At 35.3% G+C, this 18,234-nt stretch overlaps 1 protein-coding gene across 13 annotated transcripts in view; it reads left to right on the top strand.

The window, feature by feature from the left end:
* The window catches only part of PPP1R9A (protein phosphatase 1 regulatory subunit 9A), a 311,864-nt gene that overhangs the window by 253,436 nt on the left and 40,194 nt on the right, over positions 1–18,234 (top strand). For all 13 annotated transcript variants that reach the window (XM_038556851.1, XM_038556849.1, XM_038556853.1 and 10 more), the window contains 3 exons: positions 681–910; positions 2,410–2,506; positions 2,617–2,788. In XM_038556851.1, the coding sequence (XP_038412779.1) occupies positions 681–910; positions 2,410–2,506; positions 2,617–2,788 (499 nt within the window). The remainder of the gene's footprint in view (positions 1–680; positions 911–2,409; positions 2,507–2,616; positions 2,789–18,234) is intronic.

Raw genomic sequence — 18,234 nt, forward strand, 5'->3', positions numbered from 1 at the left:
AAAAGGGATAAAAAAACAAAGTAAAAATAACCAGCATTTATCAGAGGATGCTCAAAGAGCTGTTCCAAGCATGCTGTTGTGTTATATCACAAATCTGTCTTATTGATAATATACTTGAGTCTTAGAGAGCTCCAGTTATTTGCCCACATTTTAAAGGCCAGTGATGGCAGAGCTAGGATTCAACTCTAAACTGAATGACTCCAGATGCCCTCTGAACTATTAAGCCAGACTGTTTCTGCCCCTCTCTTCTTTCCAGTGTATCTCTCCCCCGTCACTTTTCAGTTACATCTACATCTAAGTATATGTAGGATAAAAATCTAAAAGAAGGTACATTGAAGTTCATTGGGTATAATCCAGTCAAACTCTAAAACAGTATGTCCTGCTCACAGAATTTCAAACAACATGGTGTGATGGGAAGATCATGGGAGTTGAAATCAGATCCAGGTTTTATTATTTATCAGATGTGTGACCTTGGTTGGACAAAGCATTTCACTTTTCTAGGCTTCCATTTTTTAATCTCTGAAATGCTGAAAATAAGACTTGCTCTTCTCATCTCAAGGTTCTAGATGATTAAGTATATGTGACAGTGAAACTTAATTTAAAACATGCTTTTAAAAACATAGTGGATTTTTGCTGCAGAATACCCAGATTATCCTTGCCTTGACATTTGCTTTATCCAGCTGCAAGCAGCAGAAAATGAGAAAGTGAGGTGGGAACTAGAAAAAACCCAACTCCAACAGAATATAGAAGAGAATAAAGAGAGAATGCTGAAGTTGGAGAGCTACTGGATTGAGGCTCAGACCTTATGCCACACAGTGAATGAGCATCTCAAGGAGACTCAAAGCCAGTATCAGGCCTTGGAGAAGAAATATAACAAGGCAAAGAAATTGATCAAGGATTTTCAACAAAAGTAAGCAGCTCCTAATGACTAAAGAATGGTTATGTGTGTCTAAAGAAGGCTTCTATCCAGTGATTTTGTAACAATGAACAGAATAGAAAAGATAATCTTGATTATCCCTTTTTAGCAGAGTTATAAGGCATAGACTTTAAGTTTTAGAGATCCCTTCTGTTATTTTTTCATGTGAGATTATATTCTGTTTATTTTATGATTTTTTTTGGCTGTCAGTGACCCCCTGATTTCTTTTTGATAGTTAGCAAGTCCTGGTAACTATGAAAACGCTTGAATCTCTGTCCTTTTGGAAACAACTCTGTGACTAGGAAGCATGAAGCCCAGTTGAAGTCAGCAGAATGACTGAACATACAAAGTAACAACTGGGCCCTTGATGAGACTGCTTCTGTCTCTGTACTTAGAATCAAGAACTGCAAAATTTTCCCACTTCAGATAGTGTAAATATTGATTAGCAAGACCTCCTGCCCTGCCATTTTCCCTTGCTCAGCTGTTGAGAGAATCACAAGAGCCTCAGTTGCCTGCAGTGAGAGTCCAGTGCCACACTCTGCTTTTGAATCTCATCAGCTCTTTCCAAACGAATGCTGCTTTGCTTCCCTCTGTTGGATTTTAGTGTAATTTCAGGGAGATAGTTACTGGATTTTTTCATCAGTTAGTTCTGACCAGCCAGAACAATAAAAAGTCATGCCAGGACCTCTTCTGGTCTTCCATGCCAAGCTGTAGAGACTAAGCATATGTGTAAGAGTCACAATATCTCTGTTATTTCCTATCACAGAAAGAATGTTTAATATTTAAAGAAGACTGCTTTAGATTATTTATTGTAAAAAAAAACAGGGGAAATAACTCTTTGTGGTCATGGATTCAGTACATCACTGTTTTAACTCTTCCTGCCAAAAATGTCATACTTCATTGTATTTCATGTGATAACTTTATAGTAAATGTTGCCAAATTTGCAGGTTGTATTCCAGGCTCTCAAAATGGAGATATTTTCTCCTTCTCCCCATATTATCCTCAGGTGTGTAAGTGAAGGCTCCCTCTCAGTGTTTCTTACCTGCCAGCCCTTTGCCACATCATTCGTAGAAAGCAAGTTATAATTATCTTCTGTAAACTCTTACCATCCAGTCCCAGCAGTTTATGAAGTATGACTTTGTAAACGTGGAATTATAACTACCTGACATGTAATCATCTCCACTAAATTACCCAAGTGGGCCATTAGTTCAGTAGCTTCTCTCTAAATCTGTATGGGTACCCTAGAATCAGGAGTTACAAATGACAATCACAGTAAGCAGAGTCAAAGCATTCTTCTTTATGATCCGTTTCAATGTTTTATTTGCTTTCATTACTAGATCCCTTTTTTTCTAACCATGATTGAGTCTCGTTTATTTAAATAGCTGCCCAGTTATTTGTCCCACTGTGCAGTTTATTGTTCAGTTAAGAACTTTCACATATTTCCTCATTTATGGAGTCTTTGATGCCATCAGATCTTTTATTTTCTTCTTAAGAGAACTTGATTTCATCAAAAGACAGGAAGCAGAAAGAAAGAAAATAGAAGATTTGGAAAAAGCTCATCTTGTGGAAGTCCAGGGTCTGCAAGTACGGGTGAGTTACGTGCTCAAAACCACTAAGTGATAGGATGGTTTTGCTGAGTACTGAGTACTAAGACCAGTGCTGCCTTAGAGTTTTATGGATGGATTTTTTTTCCTCCTTAGATTAGAGATTTGGAAGCTGAAGTATTCAGACTATTGAAGCAAAATGGGACTCAAGTTAACAATAACAACAACATCTTTGAGAGAAGAACGTCCCTTGGTGAAGTCTCTAAAGGAGACACCATGGAGAACTTGGATGTCAAGCAGACATCTTGTCAAGATGGCCTTAGTCAAGGTTTGTTTAAGCTAACCGCAAAAATGGTTTTTAATGACTATAAAACTCAGCCTTAAAATTTTCTTTTTCTTTCCCAGAGACTTAAAAGTTGAAAAAAACCTTCCTGCCATGAGAAAGACAAAAAGGCTTATCAAAATAAGAACCTGTCACTTGGTTCTTTTTTTTTTTTTTTAATCAAAAAATCAATGCTTTGATGTATGGAAATAACAGAATTGCAACTTAAACTACTTAATTTTAAGCCACCATAAAATTGATAGACTTAATAAACTACCTTTAAAAATTAAAAAAAAAATAAACTACCTTAAAAAAAACTACCTTAAAATGATAATTCATCCCATCTAAGGTGAGCTAGTGTTTATGTATTAAAAAGTAAGACTTAGAATTTTTAAGTCATTAGAATGAAGATCTTTTTCTTAACATTAGAAGCTAACTACCTACCTCTAGCACTTGGAATTCATTAAGAAGTTCTGTTAGTTTTATGCTTTTATCTTGGTGTCCTCTGTATACTTCTCATTCTTTCCTGTCAAAGAGCAAATAAAATCAAGACACCTGGCTGGCTCAGATGGTTAAGTGTCTGCCTTTGGCTCAGGTCATGATCCGGAGTCCTGGGATCAAGCCCCACATCGGGCTCCTTGATCTGCTTCTCACTCACCCTCTGCCTGTCCCTCCCTCTGCCTGTGCTCTCTCTCTCTCTCAAATAAGTAAATAAAATCTTTAAAAAAGGAAAAGCAAGTAAAATCAAAACACTGGAAACATTTGCTGTTATGTTTGTCTTATTTATGCACCAACCATAAAATGGTCATTTATTTTCTTGCACAGACATCCATAAATAGGTTGTGTGTATGTGAATGTGAAGAAATGTTTTCATATCTATAATATATTATTAAATTAGAAAATGTATAATAATTTATAAAAATAAGTATACAGGGAGATATGAAACCTTTGGTTTCATCTTTTAAAGTTTTTACCTAATAATCCTTGGAAAAAAGCGAAAGTAAAAGAATGTTGTGAATCAGCACTGTCATGATAGGACAGACAGCTCACAGGCAGAGCGATTTGACATGCAGTTAAAACTGTTCACTAATGAGCTATTTAATTCTTTGATGATCTTTCTCACATACTAAAATGTCTCCGAGACTTTTCTGATATACAAGTGTTTATATCATATCATTAACTTTTAGAACTACACTCTTAGCTATTAAAAATTAAAAGTATTGGAAATCTTCATTTAAAATTAAAGTGAGATCTAGAGATTTGAGACCATTTACTACATTTTTATTTTACATTATTACGGGCTTTCCCGTAATAAAATATAATGTGTAAATAATGCCTCTTGGGCAGCTTAAATAGGAATATTTAGCACCAGCATTACCACTAACTGAAGAGCTGTGTGTCTTCAGGAAGGTCATTCGGCATCTCTGGCTTGGCTTTACTATGTATAATATAAAAATAGTAACACTTCAGTTTTCTCCATACTAACAGGTATTTTGAGGTTATATGCATTTGTCTCTGAGGTGAATAAAAGCTTTTATAAGATTGTAACTTTTATATCTGGAACTCTGTAACATTGATTTCTAAAGAAAAATGTCAGAAAAAAACAATGTTTTTTTTTTCACCTTTTCGAATATTTTAATTCCATTAAATTAATTGTAGTTTATAATAAATATGTGTTTCTGCCATGATAGGCACAAAGTATGATCAGTAACCAATAGCTTTCCAATGTTCATTTCATTTCTGTTCATTTATTTCAATTTAGAAATCAGTATCTTGTCAAACATCTAATTAATGGTATTTATTAAATTATGTGAGTACAGAAGATCAACAAACTCTACTATTAACATGCTGATTTGGATCAAAACCTTATATTTCTTCTGAACCCTTTTCCTATTCTACACCCTCCATTTTGCCACATAATTATCAGTTTCCCTAGCAACACTGTGGGTTCACAGTGAGATGCAGAGACTACTAATTCTTACTGAAACCAATCCATGTTTGTGCAGTAGAGGTGGAATCCGTCATCTTAGACATTAGTAGCATACATATCAAGCGGTGCTCTTCCAGTTTTGCTGCCGAGGACAGTCAGTGATAAATCTCCTTGAATTTCAATTGCTTGATCACATAAACTAAAATGGCTTGGTCAGTAGCTAGATAGGAATGCTCTGGAAAGCACTTTTCTAAATTGATCCTTTGCTTCCGTTGCTAGGGAACGCTGAAGTCCTAGAGGTTTAGAAAAGGAAGTAAAACTGCGGACCAGACACAGGCCAGTCAGCACTTAAAGATCCCCCCCCCCCCCCCCGGCCCCCCACCCACACCTTTTTTGCAACAGGATGGGTAAGGCAACTACCCGTCAGTTTTGCTAGTTTCTGCCCCCTAGATGCAGTGCTCTTTCTCCCCACTTCCTGGGGACTGTCCAATTCTGACTTGCTTTCTGAGCACTGGAGTGTTTTATTGATAGGATGAGTGCTTTAGCATAACTTTAGGCCTTGAGGCAACTCAGTGAAGCAAAAGGATGATCAATTAAAGTCCGTGAAAAACTATGTTAGAGTGAAATAGTGAAAGAAAGACAATGGAAGGAGACAAAATGAAGGAGGCAGAAAGGGAGGAGGAGGAAAGGAAGAGCACACAAGGGGTCGTTTCTTTGCAGAATCAGCTTCCCAACTGAGGAGGGATTAATTACGTGACTCTCAGTATTGAATTATTGTAAGTTTTCAGAGTGATAAAATCATTTTTCAAACTAAGCAGAAATTTCCTATCACAACAATTCTATTTGAACACTATTTGTGTGGTTTTCTCTATAAACCAAGCCTACTCAACTATCTCATTAAAATGTTGATATATTATACAAATCCATTACTTAATATGCTCTAATACATTTTCTTACCATAATACATAAATCAAATATAACAATTTTTTTCACCAGGAGCCATGACAAACCCTTTTTAGGGATTATTACTTAATTATTAAGAGTTATTAATTAGCACTTACTTGTTAAATAAAACACATAGTTTTACCTGTGTTCTAGAATGTGAAAAGTAATTATTTTGCCCTCCTGCCGTGTTTTGTGTTTGTCATTTCTTAGTGCCTGAGGTCCATGAACCCTACATGACTAGCAATGTCTGCTACTGCCCAGGTAGTTAAGTCATGATTAGAATAAGAGCAGAGAACAGGTATGTTGGAGAGATCTTGAAAGAAAAGTATTATAGTCTTAGTTTGATAGATTCCCTGGAAAACTCACTTTAACAACATGAGCTTCCTGCACTTCAAATATTCTGGGATCCTTAAGATGATACTGTTTTTGGCTTCAAATAGTTTAAAGTCTCTTGTGAAAGGTTCTGCATGTTCCATAGAGATAATGAAAGAAAAACTAGGACTAATTGGTAGAAGTTACATATGAAAGCAGATTATCATCCTGCCTTAAGAGGTTAGAAGTATGTATGATACCTTTAGAAAAGTATTTTGAACACGGAAAGCCTGGTGGCACACTGACTTGTAAGAGGAAGGATGGCTCCTAGGTAGGAAGAACAGTGTTTGTCCCTGCCATCTATATAAGAAGGCATGCAATTTGTAGGATAAAAGGGGAGGAAGATGAACGGTTTAGTATAAGGCAAATACATAGATGATATAAACATTTTAAGAGATGAGAGGGAGTTTGAAGAAGAGGAAAAAATGAATAAAATTAGAATTATTTTTTTTCTGATTCATAGACCTTATGTTAAAGGTATGCTACAGGGTATTCTTGGAGTAAAAGTAGGCTTTGAATGTCTGAGAAGAATTCATAACTATTTCTGTAAGCACTATGACCTATTAATATTTTTGAGGCATAACAGGAGCTGGGTCACTTGTAGGTTTGTAAAGTAGTTCAAGTATCCCCATGAAGTTTGAGTATTACTACTAAATGCTTATTTCTCCTACCCATCAGCTAATAGGCCACTAGTTAGAAAACACTGAATGTTATCTTCCCTAAAGTGTGAACATGAAGGATTATATAAAGCCTTTTTTATTCTTAATTCCTTTAGTTACTTACTACTCCTTGGCTCTAATGAGAACTGAGCCAGAAGAAAAAGAGTGAAGGTGCAAGATGGCAGATTGTAGGAAAGTCTAGATTTTCAGAATAGATTGTATCTGGAATTAATTACTCGAACCTGGGTGTCTTAAAAAAAAAAAAGAGAGAGAATATTTCTAAGCTACTTTCCAGGTAATTTAAGGCTATCTTAGAGAAAGGAGCATAAGGATATGAAAATAATACTTTCTTGTTTCCTCTCCTTTCCCTTACACTTTTTCCACAAAATGGTTTGGCTGCTGCAATAAAGCTCTAGATTTCCGGAAAGTAGATCCCTAAGATGGCAGTCTGCATCTGCATCTTGAACCCAGGATGTTTAGTCTGGAAACCTAAGATTTGTGGGCGTATCAGCGGAACTCTGAGCCTGCTTAGATATTCACACCAGCCAATTCTCTGATCAGTTGCTATCCACATGTATTTGCTTGTGACCCTGTTGTTAGCTTATTGGTTTGCATGGAATCTGATTTCTCTGAATTAAATCACTGCTTTGAAATTCACTCTGATTTCAATAAAGTCTTTATCAGGAAGACCAAAGGTAAATAACCAACTGCCATTAAGGGTATATACCTTTTTCACCTATATGTTTTTATCCTTATACTTTATTCACTCATATATTATCTAGAAGCAACTTGGAGAGATGCCTTTATATCACAGGATTGGGCAAACTGATAGCAGCAAGATAAGAAAGATCAATGAAGATGAGGACAGAGTGGAACCAAAAATAATGCTGCAAGTATATATATTATGATTATGGTATTTCTGAGGCAAGGCCTTTATTTTGGCTCTAAGCTTCCTAGTTGCTGAAGGAAAGGGAAACCTTTGTTCGTTACATTATTCACAGTATTCATAAGGAAAAAACAAACTATCTGCTTAAGAGAAGTAGACTATTGGCACAATTAATGTATGATTTAGAGAAAACAGTGATATTAATATTGATAACATCCTTTCAGTAAATCCGCTGATGTTTTTGTTATTAGGACATTTTCACACAATGGCTCTCAGTGTAGACTAATGGCATCACACAAATATATAATGTAGTATTCAATAAAACCAATTTAAATTATTGGGGAGAGGATGGATGAGTCATGATGTACTCAGCTATCTGGTGATCTTATTTGGTGCTCATGTGCTCCTTCATGTATATCAGGTTAAATTTGTTAACCATGTTTGTTCAAAACTTCTAGAATGTGTTAGTGAGAGAGAGGTGTTTAAAAAAAAAGTCTCTATAATTAAGGAGTTATCTGTATCTTCTTTTAATTTTGTCAGTTTTTGCTTGAGGTGATGTTAATAGGTACATATAGGTCAGGATTGTCCTATCTTCTTGGTAAATTAACCTTTGAATCATCAGGGAATGCTTCTATTGTTAATAATTCACTTTAATATCTACTTTGTCTGATATTTTAAGAGCTATATCAGCTTTCTTTTGGTTAGTGTTCATATGGTATATCATTTTGTTTTGCTATGAATTTTCTCTTTTGTAACCAGCATAACCAGGTGTTTGTTTTATATTACAGTATCTCAATCTTTTTAGTTTTTTTGCAATTCTTCATTTTTTTTAAATTTTATTTTATTTATTCATGAGAGACACAGAGAGAGGCGGAGATGCAGGCAGAGGGAGAAGCAGGCCCCATGCAGGGAGCCTGACACGGGACTCAATCCTGGGTCTCCAGGATCACGCCCTGGGCTGAAGGCGGCGCTAAACCACTAAGCCACCCGGGCTGCCCTCAATTCTTCATTTTTAAGATGCATTTAGAAAGTTGTTATTTATTTACTGATATGTTGAGTTTAAATCTAAGCTCTATTTGTTTCTAATCTAACAAAAAAAATCTTTTTTCTTTTTATCTACTTTCTTGCTTCCTTATAGATTAATCAAGTGGGGATTTTCTTTCTAATCTACTTTTCCCTGTATTAACTTTTATTCTTTTTTTTTGGATACCTACAGATATAATCTAGAATATTTGCAGAAAATAATGGACTGAATATTAATATTAGTATTCATTAATATACTTCCCATTTAGCTGCTCCTACCTATCCACAGCTTTATTGGCATGATTAAAAAAATTTTCACAGATGATAACAGAATATATAAATATGAAAAAATATTGGTGGCTATACCTTATAACCAATATTTTAAATTTGAATATTTGATATTTGCCAGCTATATTGCCAGTCCTTCCTTATTTTATTAAAAACAATCCATTTATTGGTTCCATGTGAAATCATAACAATTATTTTTGGGGAGAAATGAGTCCCTACTGCAAGTGGATATAAAAAGAATATCTCGGGACACCTGGGTGGCTCGGTGGTTGAGCATCTGCCTTCGGCTAGGGCATGATTCCCCAGTCCTGGGATTGAGTCCTGAATCAGACTCTGAATGTGGAATCTGCTTCTCCCTCTGCCTATGTCTCTGCCTCTCTCTCTGTCTCTTGTGAATAATTAAAATCTTTAAAAAAAAAAAAAAAGAATATATTTTTAAAAACAGATTTATTTATTTGAGAGAGGGTGCACACATGCACATGAGCCAGGGGGAGGGCAGAGGGAGAGAGAGAATATCAAGCAGACTCCATGCTGAGTGTGGAGCCTGGTGTGAGGCTCAGTCTCATGACCTTCAGATGATAGCCTGAGACAAAATCAAGAATTGGATGCTTAACCAACTAAGCCATGCTGGTGACCCCCAAAAAATATCTTTCATAGCACCTGGAACTAATATAACGCTGTACATTAATTTTACTAGAATTTTTAAAAGTTCTTCTGTAATTGGAGTATGACCTGTGTCACTGAATAGAGTTAATAAAAATCCTCAAAAAGCTGGGGTTTGGGTTTTTTTTTTTTTTAATTCTTTTTATACAGGGTGTTGTAGTTCTTAATTTGAGCTTTTAATAAATATTGAGTGGTAATATGTTAGAGGTTATACACCTTGGCAAATGCCTAGAGTATGGTTTTCTGTGTAACTAATGAAGTATAGGTGGAGTTAACACATTTTTATGAGATTTAAGCTGTCTAATGCAGTTGTGTTCTGGAATAACATTCCTCTTCTACTCTAAGGTGAGCAGAGTGAACATCCATTAACTGTCCAGGATTCTCTTCATTAAATAAATAAATAAACAAAACAAAACAAAAAAACTGCTTATTCACAGAGATAAATACTGAATCCAGAAATGCATTTTATATACATTTATGTATATAATGTATGTATCATAACCAACTTGTGTTTATGCAGGGAACGCAAAGTTGGTTTAGCATTCAAAAACTCATATAATTCATACATGAACTAGAGGAGAAATCTATATAATCATCTCTTTAGATGAAGACAAACATTTAATGAAGTTGAACACTTATTCATGATAAAAAGTTTTTAAACTAGAAATACAAAAGTTTATTAAACTAGAACTTTCTGTTTTCGTTTAAATTAGAACATTCTTAACTTGATATGTCAAGCTAACAGAAGTCTATCGAACATTATGTTAAGTGGTGGAATGTTAAAATCAAGAATTTCCTTTAAAATAAGAATTGTTAACATTTCACTACTTAATGTGCTATAACCACTCTATTCAATGTTTTCCTAGAGGTCCTAGCAAGTACCAGACAAGCAAAACAATAAAATAAAAATAAAAAAATAAAGAGAAAAGCAAAATTGTTATTATTCACTGATAATAAAATTGAATATATTAAAAAACCTCAAGAATACAGATTATTAGAATTAATAAGTTTAGCAGGATGGATGTCTCCAAGAATCACTACACATCAGTTAATTCTAACAAACAGAAAATATAATTTTTGTACAAGTGATTTATAGTGATTTATAAAGCAACAGAAAATATAAATAGCCAGTATGAATTTAGCAGAAGCAACTCAAACACCACAGTAAGACATTCAAGAAGACCTATATAAATTGCCAGACTGAGGAAGCCTCAATATTATAAAAATGCCATAATGCCAAATTAACCTATGTATTCCATAGTTCTAATGAGAATTTGAACAGGTCATTTTAGGTTTTTGTTTTTTTTTTTTTTTCTTTTTTAAGAACTTGGCAAGAACTTTCTAAAATGTATGTAGAGGAACAGCTTGGTCCAGAATAGTCAAGATGCACTTGAGCAAGGACAAGGTAAGAGAGCTTGTTCTCTCAGATGCCAAAATTCATTTATAAAGTAATAGTGATAAGATAGTGTAGTGTAGCTCAGCAATTGACAAGTAGACCGGTGCAACAGAGTGAAATCTAGAAACAGACTGACACATTCATGCCAGTTTGAGACTAATACATAACTAACACTGCAGATAGTGGGGAAAGTACGGACTAACAAATGGTGGGGGGAAAATTGACCATATGAAAAAAATGAAATTGGATTTGACCTCATATCATTCATAAAATAGATTCTAAATGGGTTAAAGCCTCAAATATGAAAGGTAATGTTCCTAACTTCTTGAAGAAAATGTAGGAGAATGTTTATATGATTTAAGACACAAAAATTCCAAATCATAAAAAGTTTGTTAAATTTGACCACAGTAATTGATGAAAGACACACTATACTGTCTTTCTAAGGAACATGGAAAAACATGCCAAAATTTGGGAGAAGATATTTGTAGCCTGTTTAAGAAATATCCAAAATAAACTAAGAACTCACAGTTGTGATCATAGGAAAACACAACTAACTTAATAGAAAAATGGACAAACATGTAAACAATCAGTTCACAAAAAAGTAAAACCCAGAGTTTGGTAAACATAATATTCAGCCTCTGAGTAAAAATAAAATAATTTGCAAATATAAAGTTCCACAGTAATATGTGATAGCCAACATGAAGGAAAACTCATACAGCCATTTTGCTAAAGCGATTTGGTATTATCCAGTAAAATGGAAGAAATGCAAATTCTATGGCCCACTAAGTTTACTTCCATATGTGTATATATGCTTCCAAAAGTTCTTGAAACATGTACCAAAAGACATGTTCAAAAATGCACAGCAATATTGTTTATAGGAATTGCAGAAAACAGTGAATTAATTCTAGTCCTACCTTTCCACATAATGTTTAGCAAACAAAACAATTTGCAGAATATTGTATACAGTTTATTACCATGTATATAAACTTAAAAAGCAAACAAAATTAATCTATATTGTTTAGAGATACTTTTGTGAATAAGTCGGAGAAAAAATAGGGGCTACAACTAGAAATGAGACATAAAGAGGGCTTCAAAGGTACTAATTTAACTTTATAGGCCTAATGGTAGGAACATTGGTCTCTTTTTCCTTCTTTTTCTATATGACTTACACAGAAGGTATAATTTTTTGCATATAAAATATATTAAAATAGAAATGTTTAAGTAGCTTAAATGAAAGATAAACCACAAAAGACTTTGGGGGGCTTATAACACTTAGTATTTAATAAGGGGGGAAAAGCTAACACCAAGAGACATTTATAACAATAGGGGGGTTCCCTAGGTCACTGGTCTTCTCCAAGAAGTCATATTTTCTGCTCAGGCTGTAATCAGATGTTGTCTTTGTCCTTTTTGCTTTTCCCAGAGCCCTCAATGTTAGTGGCTCTTTTCAGATACCTGTGGATATGAAGCCAGGCTAGACCCCTACCATCATGTCTGATTTATTTCCTGATGGAGTCTGAGAGTACATTAAGCATTCACTTTTAGCATTGGAACCCAGAATTTTAAAATAAGGTTAAAGGCATGATTAAAGCCAGAATTCATTAAATGGAAAGTCATTAAAAGGAAAGTGAATGCTTGCACTACATTATCAAGAGTGTCTTATAGAAGAGCATTAGATACAGAGCAATGAGGTAATTATTCCATGCTGTCACATTGTTAGTTCTAAATTGGGGCAGGAGAGAATTCTAGAGTGGATTCATGCTTGTTTTTATCATGCATACCAATATAAGTTCTTGGTAAACTTTCATCATTTTCATTTTTCCTGAACAAATTATTTTCGGTAACTTTTAATCCTCAATAAATAATTTTGACCATGAAATATTATTGAATTGCACTAATTAAAGGGTGAACATTCCCAGTAAATCACTATGGAAAATTTTAATGAACAAGCCAAATGAATGAGAAATCAATACTTATTGATTGTTTTCTGGCATATCATTAGAGCCAAAATCTGTTCTCTTACGCAAAAAGCAAAGCACCTAAATTACCTGTCTAGTTTTGTGCAAGTTTTGCATCTGTCTTTGTGTAAGTCATTAAGAGTTTTGTTGCCAAATCAACGAGGCATTCAGAAGGAGGTATTCAGTTGCAAAATGACAACTCTCCTTGGGTCCTATTTCTTACTGCCTCTTTGTAAGTTCACAGAAGTCACCAGACCCTTCAGTCCTACAGAGGTATGCATTAGTACTAGAAAATATCTAAAGTTGTTTTGATAGAAAACAAGCTTTTTTGTCAGAATGAGCTTAAGCTTAGTAGTTTTCTGTCCACTTTAGGGAAAGCAGGCTGCTTTTTCTTTTATTTTGATGTTTAAATTTTGTTTGCTTGGAATTGAACTATAAGGTAAGATGATCTGGAAGAAAAGACTTTTTTTTAAAGATTTTATTTATTTGAGAGAGAAAGAGAGTGTGTGAGCAAGAGAGTGGGGCAGAGCAGGAGGGAAAAGAAGAGGGAGAGACAGAATCGCAAGCCGACTCCACACTGAGCAAACATAGAACCTGCTGTGGAGGCTTGATCCCAAAACCCTGAGATCATGACCTGAGCCAAAGCCAAGAGTCAGACGCTCCACTGACTGAGCTACCCAAGCGCCCTGGAAATAAAGACCATTTTAACCTGAATGTGGGATATAGCTCCTTTTCAAGGAAACTTTACAAGATACCTATATTCAGAAGTGTTTCTTATATTTTATAGGTAATGCTCTGGTTCACCATGAAATTCTAATTATATAGATTGGGAGATAGTGTATAGTTAAGATAAAATTGACTGGAAGAATAGGCTGGGAGGATGCAAAAGAAGATGCTGTGCGAGTGGTTTGTAAATGCAGTGCATGTTGGTAGGCTCCTGTGAGTTTTTCAGAGTGGACGACAGATTTCACTTATGCTGTCTACTGGCCAAGAGGGAAATAGGATTAATCATGGTGTCACAGCCTCTTTAAAATTAAAACCAAGCAATAAACAGCTATTTCTGGAATTAGGACCAGAAAATGATGTGGTGTGTATGGTTCTGAACAATGTTCCAACTATATTGTTTCAGCAGTTATGAGATCCTTAGGGTTTTTTCTGTTAATGGAGGACACTAATACCAAGTTATGACTGAATCTCATGGATGTGAAATAATATTCTACTTCAGTACTTTATACTAATTATGTCTGAGAACCTATAGAAAATGCCACGAATTAGGAAACTTAAGAAATACAGACACGGAAAACTATTGCCTGTGAGTTTCATGATGATAATAGGGCCTTATGACTACCCAGAAGAGTCATTCAGATATTTATTTTGATTTTACAATTAATGTTTGATTTATTCAAGCTACATTATCAAAAACTTAGTTCTTTAAGTTTTTAGATTTGATTTGCAAATCACTGTTAAAGGATCTTTGAATAATATTTTATTCCTATTTATAAACTTAGCTAACACCTACAAACATTTTAAATTGTATTTAAAAATTCATTAATATTTTATTTCCTTTTTAACTGCTATTCTTAGTGACTGATAGTCTTTGAAAGTACTTAAGAAATTCTATCCACCTATTACACTACACTTACAAGTAGTGTAGCCTTTGAGTTTTCTTAAGCCTTCTAATGCTCTGTGTACATAATTAAGTCTTCCCGTGGTTGAAAGATACTTTCCAATTAAGGAAGCCAACAACTGTTACTGCAAGTAACAGATTATTTCCTACCAAAAGCCTAAGCTCTGAATTCTCTTTCTAGTAATTGAGGAAACTATTATATCATGATATATCATTTGGAGGGTTGCCTACTTAGCATGCTTGAGATTACTAATATCCAGAGATATTTTTTTGTAGGCAACTTTGAATGACAACACAGAAGTTTGTTTATTGTTTTTTTTTTAATTTTTATTTATTTATGATAGTCACACAGAGAGAGAGAGAAGCAGAGACATAGGCAGAGGGAGAAGCAGGCTCCATGCACCGGGGGCCCGACGTGGGATTCGATCCCGGGTCTCCAGGATCACGCCCCGGGCCAAAGGCAGGCGCTAAACTGCTGCGCCACCCAGGGATCCCTATTGTTTTTTTTTTAATACTTTATTTATTTATTCATGAGAGACACACAGAGAGAGAGAAAGGGGGGGGTTGGGGGGGGGCAGAGACACAGGCAGAGGGAGAAGCAGGCTCCATGTAGGGAGCCTGACGTGGGACTCAATCCCGGGTCTCCAGGATCACACCCTGGGCTGAAGACAGGCACCAAACCACTGAGCCACCTAGGCTGCCCAAGTTTGTTTATTGTTGTCATGTCAGAGATGCTATAATATCAAGAAGAGGACATTTACATATCCCACCTTCCTAGACCCAACTTACATACAGGACCTCATGGTCCTACTCACAGAAGTCTGCAGTTCCCAGCCAGTTTGCCCATTTGATTAGTTTTTACAATTCTTCAAATTTTAAGACTTTTCTATCACATTCTAAAGATGTTGGACAGTGAAGGAATCCTAAGATATTGAATACCTTTCCCTGTTGTCTAAGCAAAATTCTGTATCCTTTCATATTCTCATAATCGACAACTCTGACGAGTGTTACAAATGATATTTGCTGGAATTAAGGATATCTCACATAGTTTTTTTCTGACTTATAGCCACTATCTCCACGGACAGTCTAGTGGCATTGTGTGACTAAAGAGTCAGGGGCAATGGAGTTGGACCCCCTCTGCCCTCTTGAGAACAGTGAGGTAGGTTAGCCATAAGCTGAAGAAGTCTATGTTGGGTATCACACTGCACTAGAGAAGCAGTACACTAAAACAGATCACCAAATTATGTTTCAAAGGCCACACAGATAGTTTTGTGGTTGCATTTATTGATAAAGTGGTAAAAATGGAATTTTTTATTATTTTTGGAACATTAACAAATAAAATGTATAGTTCATACAACAGTAAACTCAGACGTACTTAAAAGATTAGGAAACAGCAGTAATCTTCTACTTGTTCTGAAACTGTAAGAAATCAGTTTCCTAAAATTTCATAAATACTAATTGGGGTATAAAGTTTATCAGCTTTTAGGTGACTATAAGGAAAGCAACTAAATTAATAGAGTTCAGGGTGAGAGTTGTCTGTGGGTGGGTTCTTAAGTAAAGTGCTATCATAAGATGAGACGAAGTTGTGTAACTTGGTCTCAAATTACCGTAACTGATTCAATATCTTCCCTGTGCAATACTAAAACAAAGTAGTGACTGGAAGTTAAGGCATAGGGGCCCTAATCAAGCTAGCTCATCTGGCAGTTAGTAGAGTACCAAGGCAGGCAAACAGTCTCCATAGACATAATTGAAAGAGCAGCCTTCTCACATTGGGCAGGCTGATAGTCACATGGATTTTGACAGTTTACTGGACTGATACCAACATCTGGGAATCCTGAGTCCGAAAACACCAGAGCTCTCAGATTAGAAAGGAATTAAGATGTCTGTAAAAGAAAATGTACTGAATCTGCTGGTTGTTTTCTTTTTGCTAATTTTAAATATATAAGTAATATATAAATACAAAAAATACATATATTACAAAAAATGTTTAACATTACAATTAAGATTAAAGTATCTGTTGGCCAAGATCTCCAAATCTAATATCTTCTTTGGAGGAAAGCACCATTGTCAGTATGAAGTAGATTCCTCCAATTCTTTCTCTGTTAAATCACATGCATCTATTTATCACTAGAAAATATATTTTATGTTGCTCTTTTTAAAAATATTTAGAAGGAGTGTACATATGGTTTTGCAACGCGTTAGTCATCTAAGAATATTTTGCTGACTTTTCCATGTCAATAAGTAGATTCATTGACTGCTTATGTAACAGTCACTCTTCCAAGCACTTGTGTATCTATTAATGCATTTAGTCCTCACAGCAGTGAATTATTGGTGCTATGTTACTATCATATCCATTTTGCAGTTGAGGATTTTGAGGGACAGAGAAGTAGGGAAATTGCCCAATTTAGTGGCAGAGCCACTGTTCTGGATTCTATTCAAGGAAGACTGATTCTAGATCACTGTCATGGAACTGTTTTACACCACCTCTCTGAGATACATAAACCTACCTCTGAGTGCAGTACATACCAACCCAAAACCCATGGGCCCATCTTTCATGGGCCCAGGTACTGTTCAAGTTTTATAAGGCCGCCAAGTGTGTCATGATGCTCAGCATTGTAGTTGATAACAGCATTAGTGTGATAGTTGAGGTAGGACTGTTTTTGAGGAGAATAATGCTCTAAGAATGCAGAGGAGGCCCCCCTCATCATGCTGCTCCATTCCCCTCCTTCCCTTGCTCTCTATATCTGATCTGTGGGCAGCATTCCAATTACGTCAAAAATAACGTCAATATAGTGAAAAAACTGAATGACTCACAGCATTACTGTAGGGAACTGGTTGCTGTGTAATATGATATATAACATTCTAATTTCACAGAACATTTTTCATAACAGCTGCTAAAATCATAATCGAATCCATTAAATGTTTTTAAAGGGTGCAATTCGAAGCAATAATAAACTAGTCTTAAAATGCAGGTATATTGAGATGGAGTCCCACCAACGCAAAACTGCTCCATCCTTTACTACTTCATATCTTCTCTGTGTCTGCCTGTCTGTATTTATTAATCCACTTGAGTCTGTTCATCTTTTGAATTGCTGGCTGCATTTGAGTCAGAGATAGGCTTTTTTTTTTTTTTTTTTTTTTTTTTTTTTTTTTTTCCAGAGACCGGAGGGTCTGAGAAAAAGAAGAGAGAAGGAATAGAGATGAAAAGGAAATTTGATTCTCTGATTCTTATGGAAAACAGAACGTGATGGCCTGGAGAGAAAGGGTAGAAGAAGGACCCAGGCTCTTAGGTTTATAAAAGCAGTGTTACATTATTGATTAAGGTATCTGCAGAGAGCGAATGACAGTGAGAGAATGCTACCACCTAGGTCCTTGCATTCAGTAGCACAGAACTTAGCAACATGGAGCCAGTTGGATTTCTTCTGCTGCATTGCCATTCTCAAAGCTGACAGCTAATTTTTTGATGTAAGAATTTTATTCCATGGATAACTATAAAACCAAGTAAAATACCTCAGGTTTTTTTTTCTTTCTTCGATACTGTATACTAACGGAAATTTGCAAAGTTAGTACCTGACCTGTATTTTTGTTTGGAACATAAAGTAAGACTAAACAAAGATTCAACAAAGGCAAAAGATTACTTGTGAAATTTATTGTCAGACTTGAGAGTGACCTTCCAGAAAAACGATAGGCTTTGTTTTGTTTTTTAAG

Source organism: Canis lupus, chromosome 14 (assembly GCF_011100685.1).
Source record: "Canis lupus familiaris isolate Mischka breed German Shepherd chromosome 14, alternate assembly UU_Cfam_GSD_1.0, whole genome shotgun sequence".
NCBI lineage: Eukaryota > Metazoa > Chordata > Mammalia > Carnivora > Canidae > Canis > Canis lupus.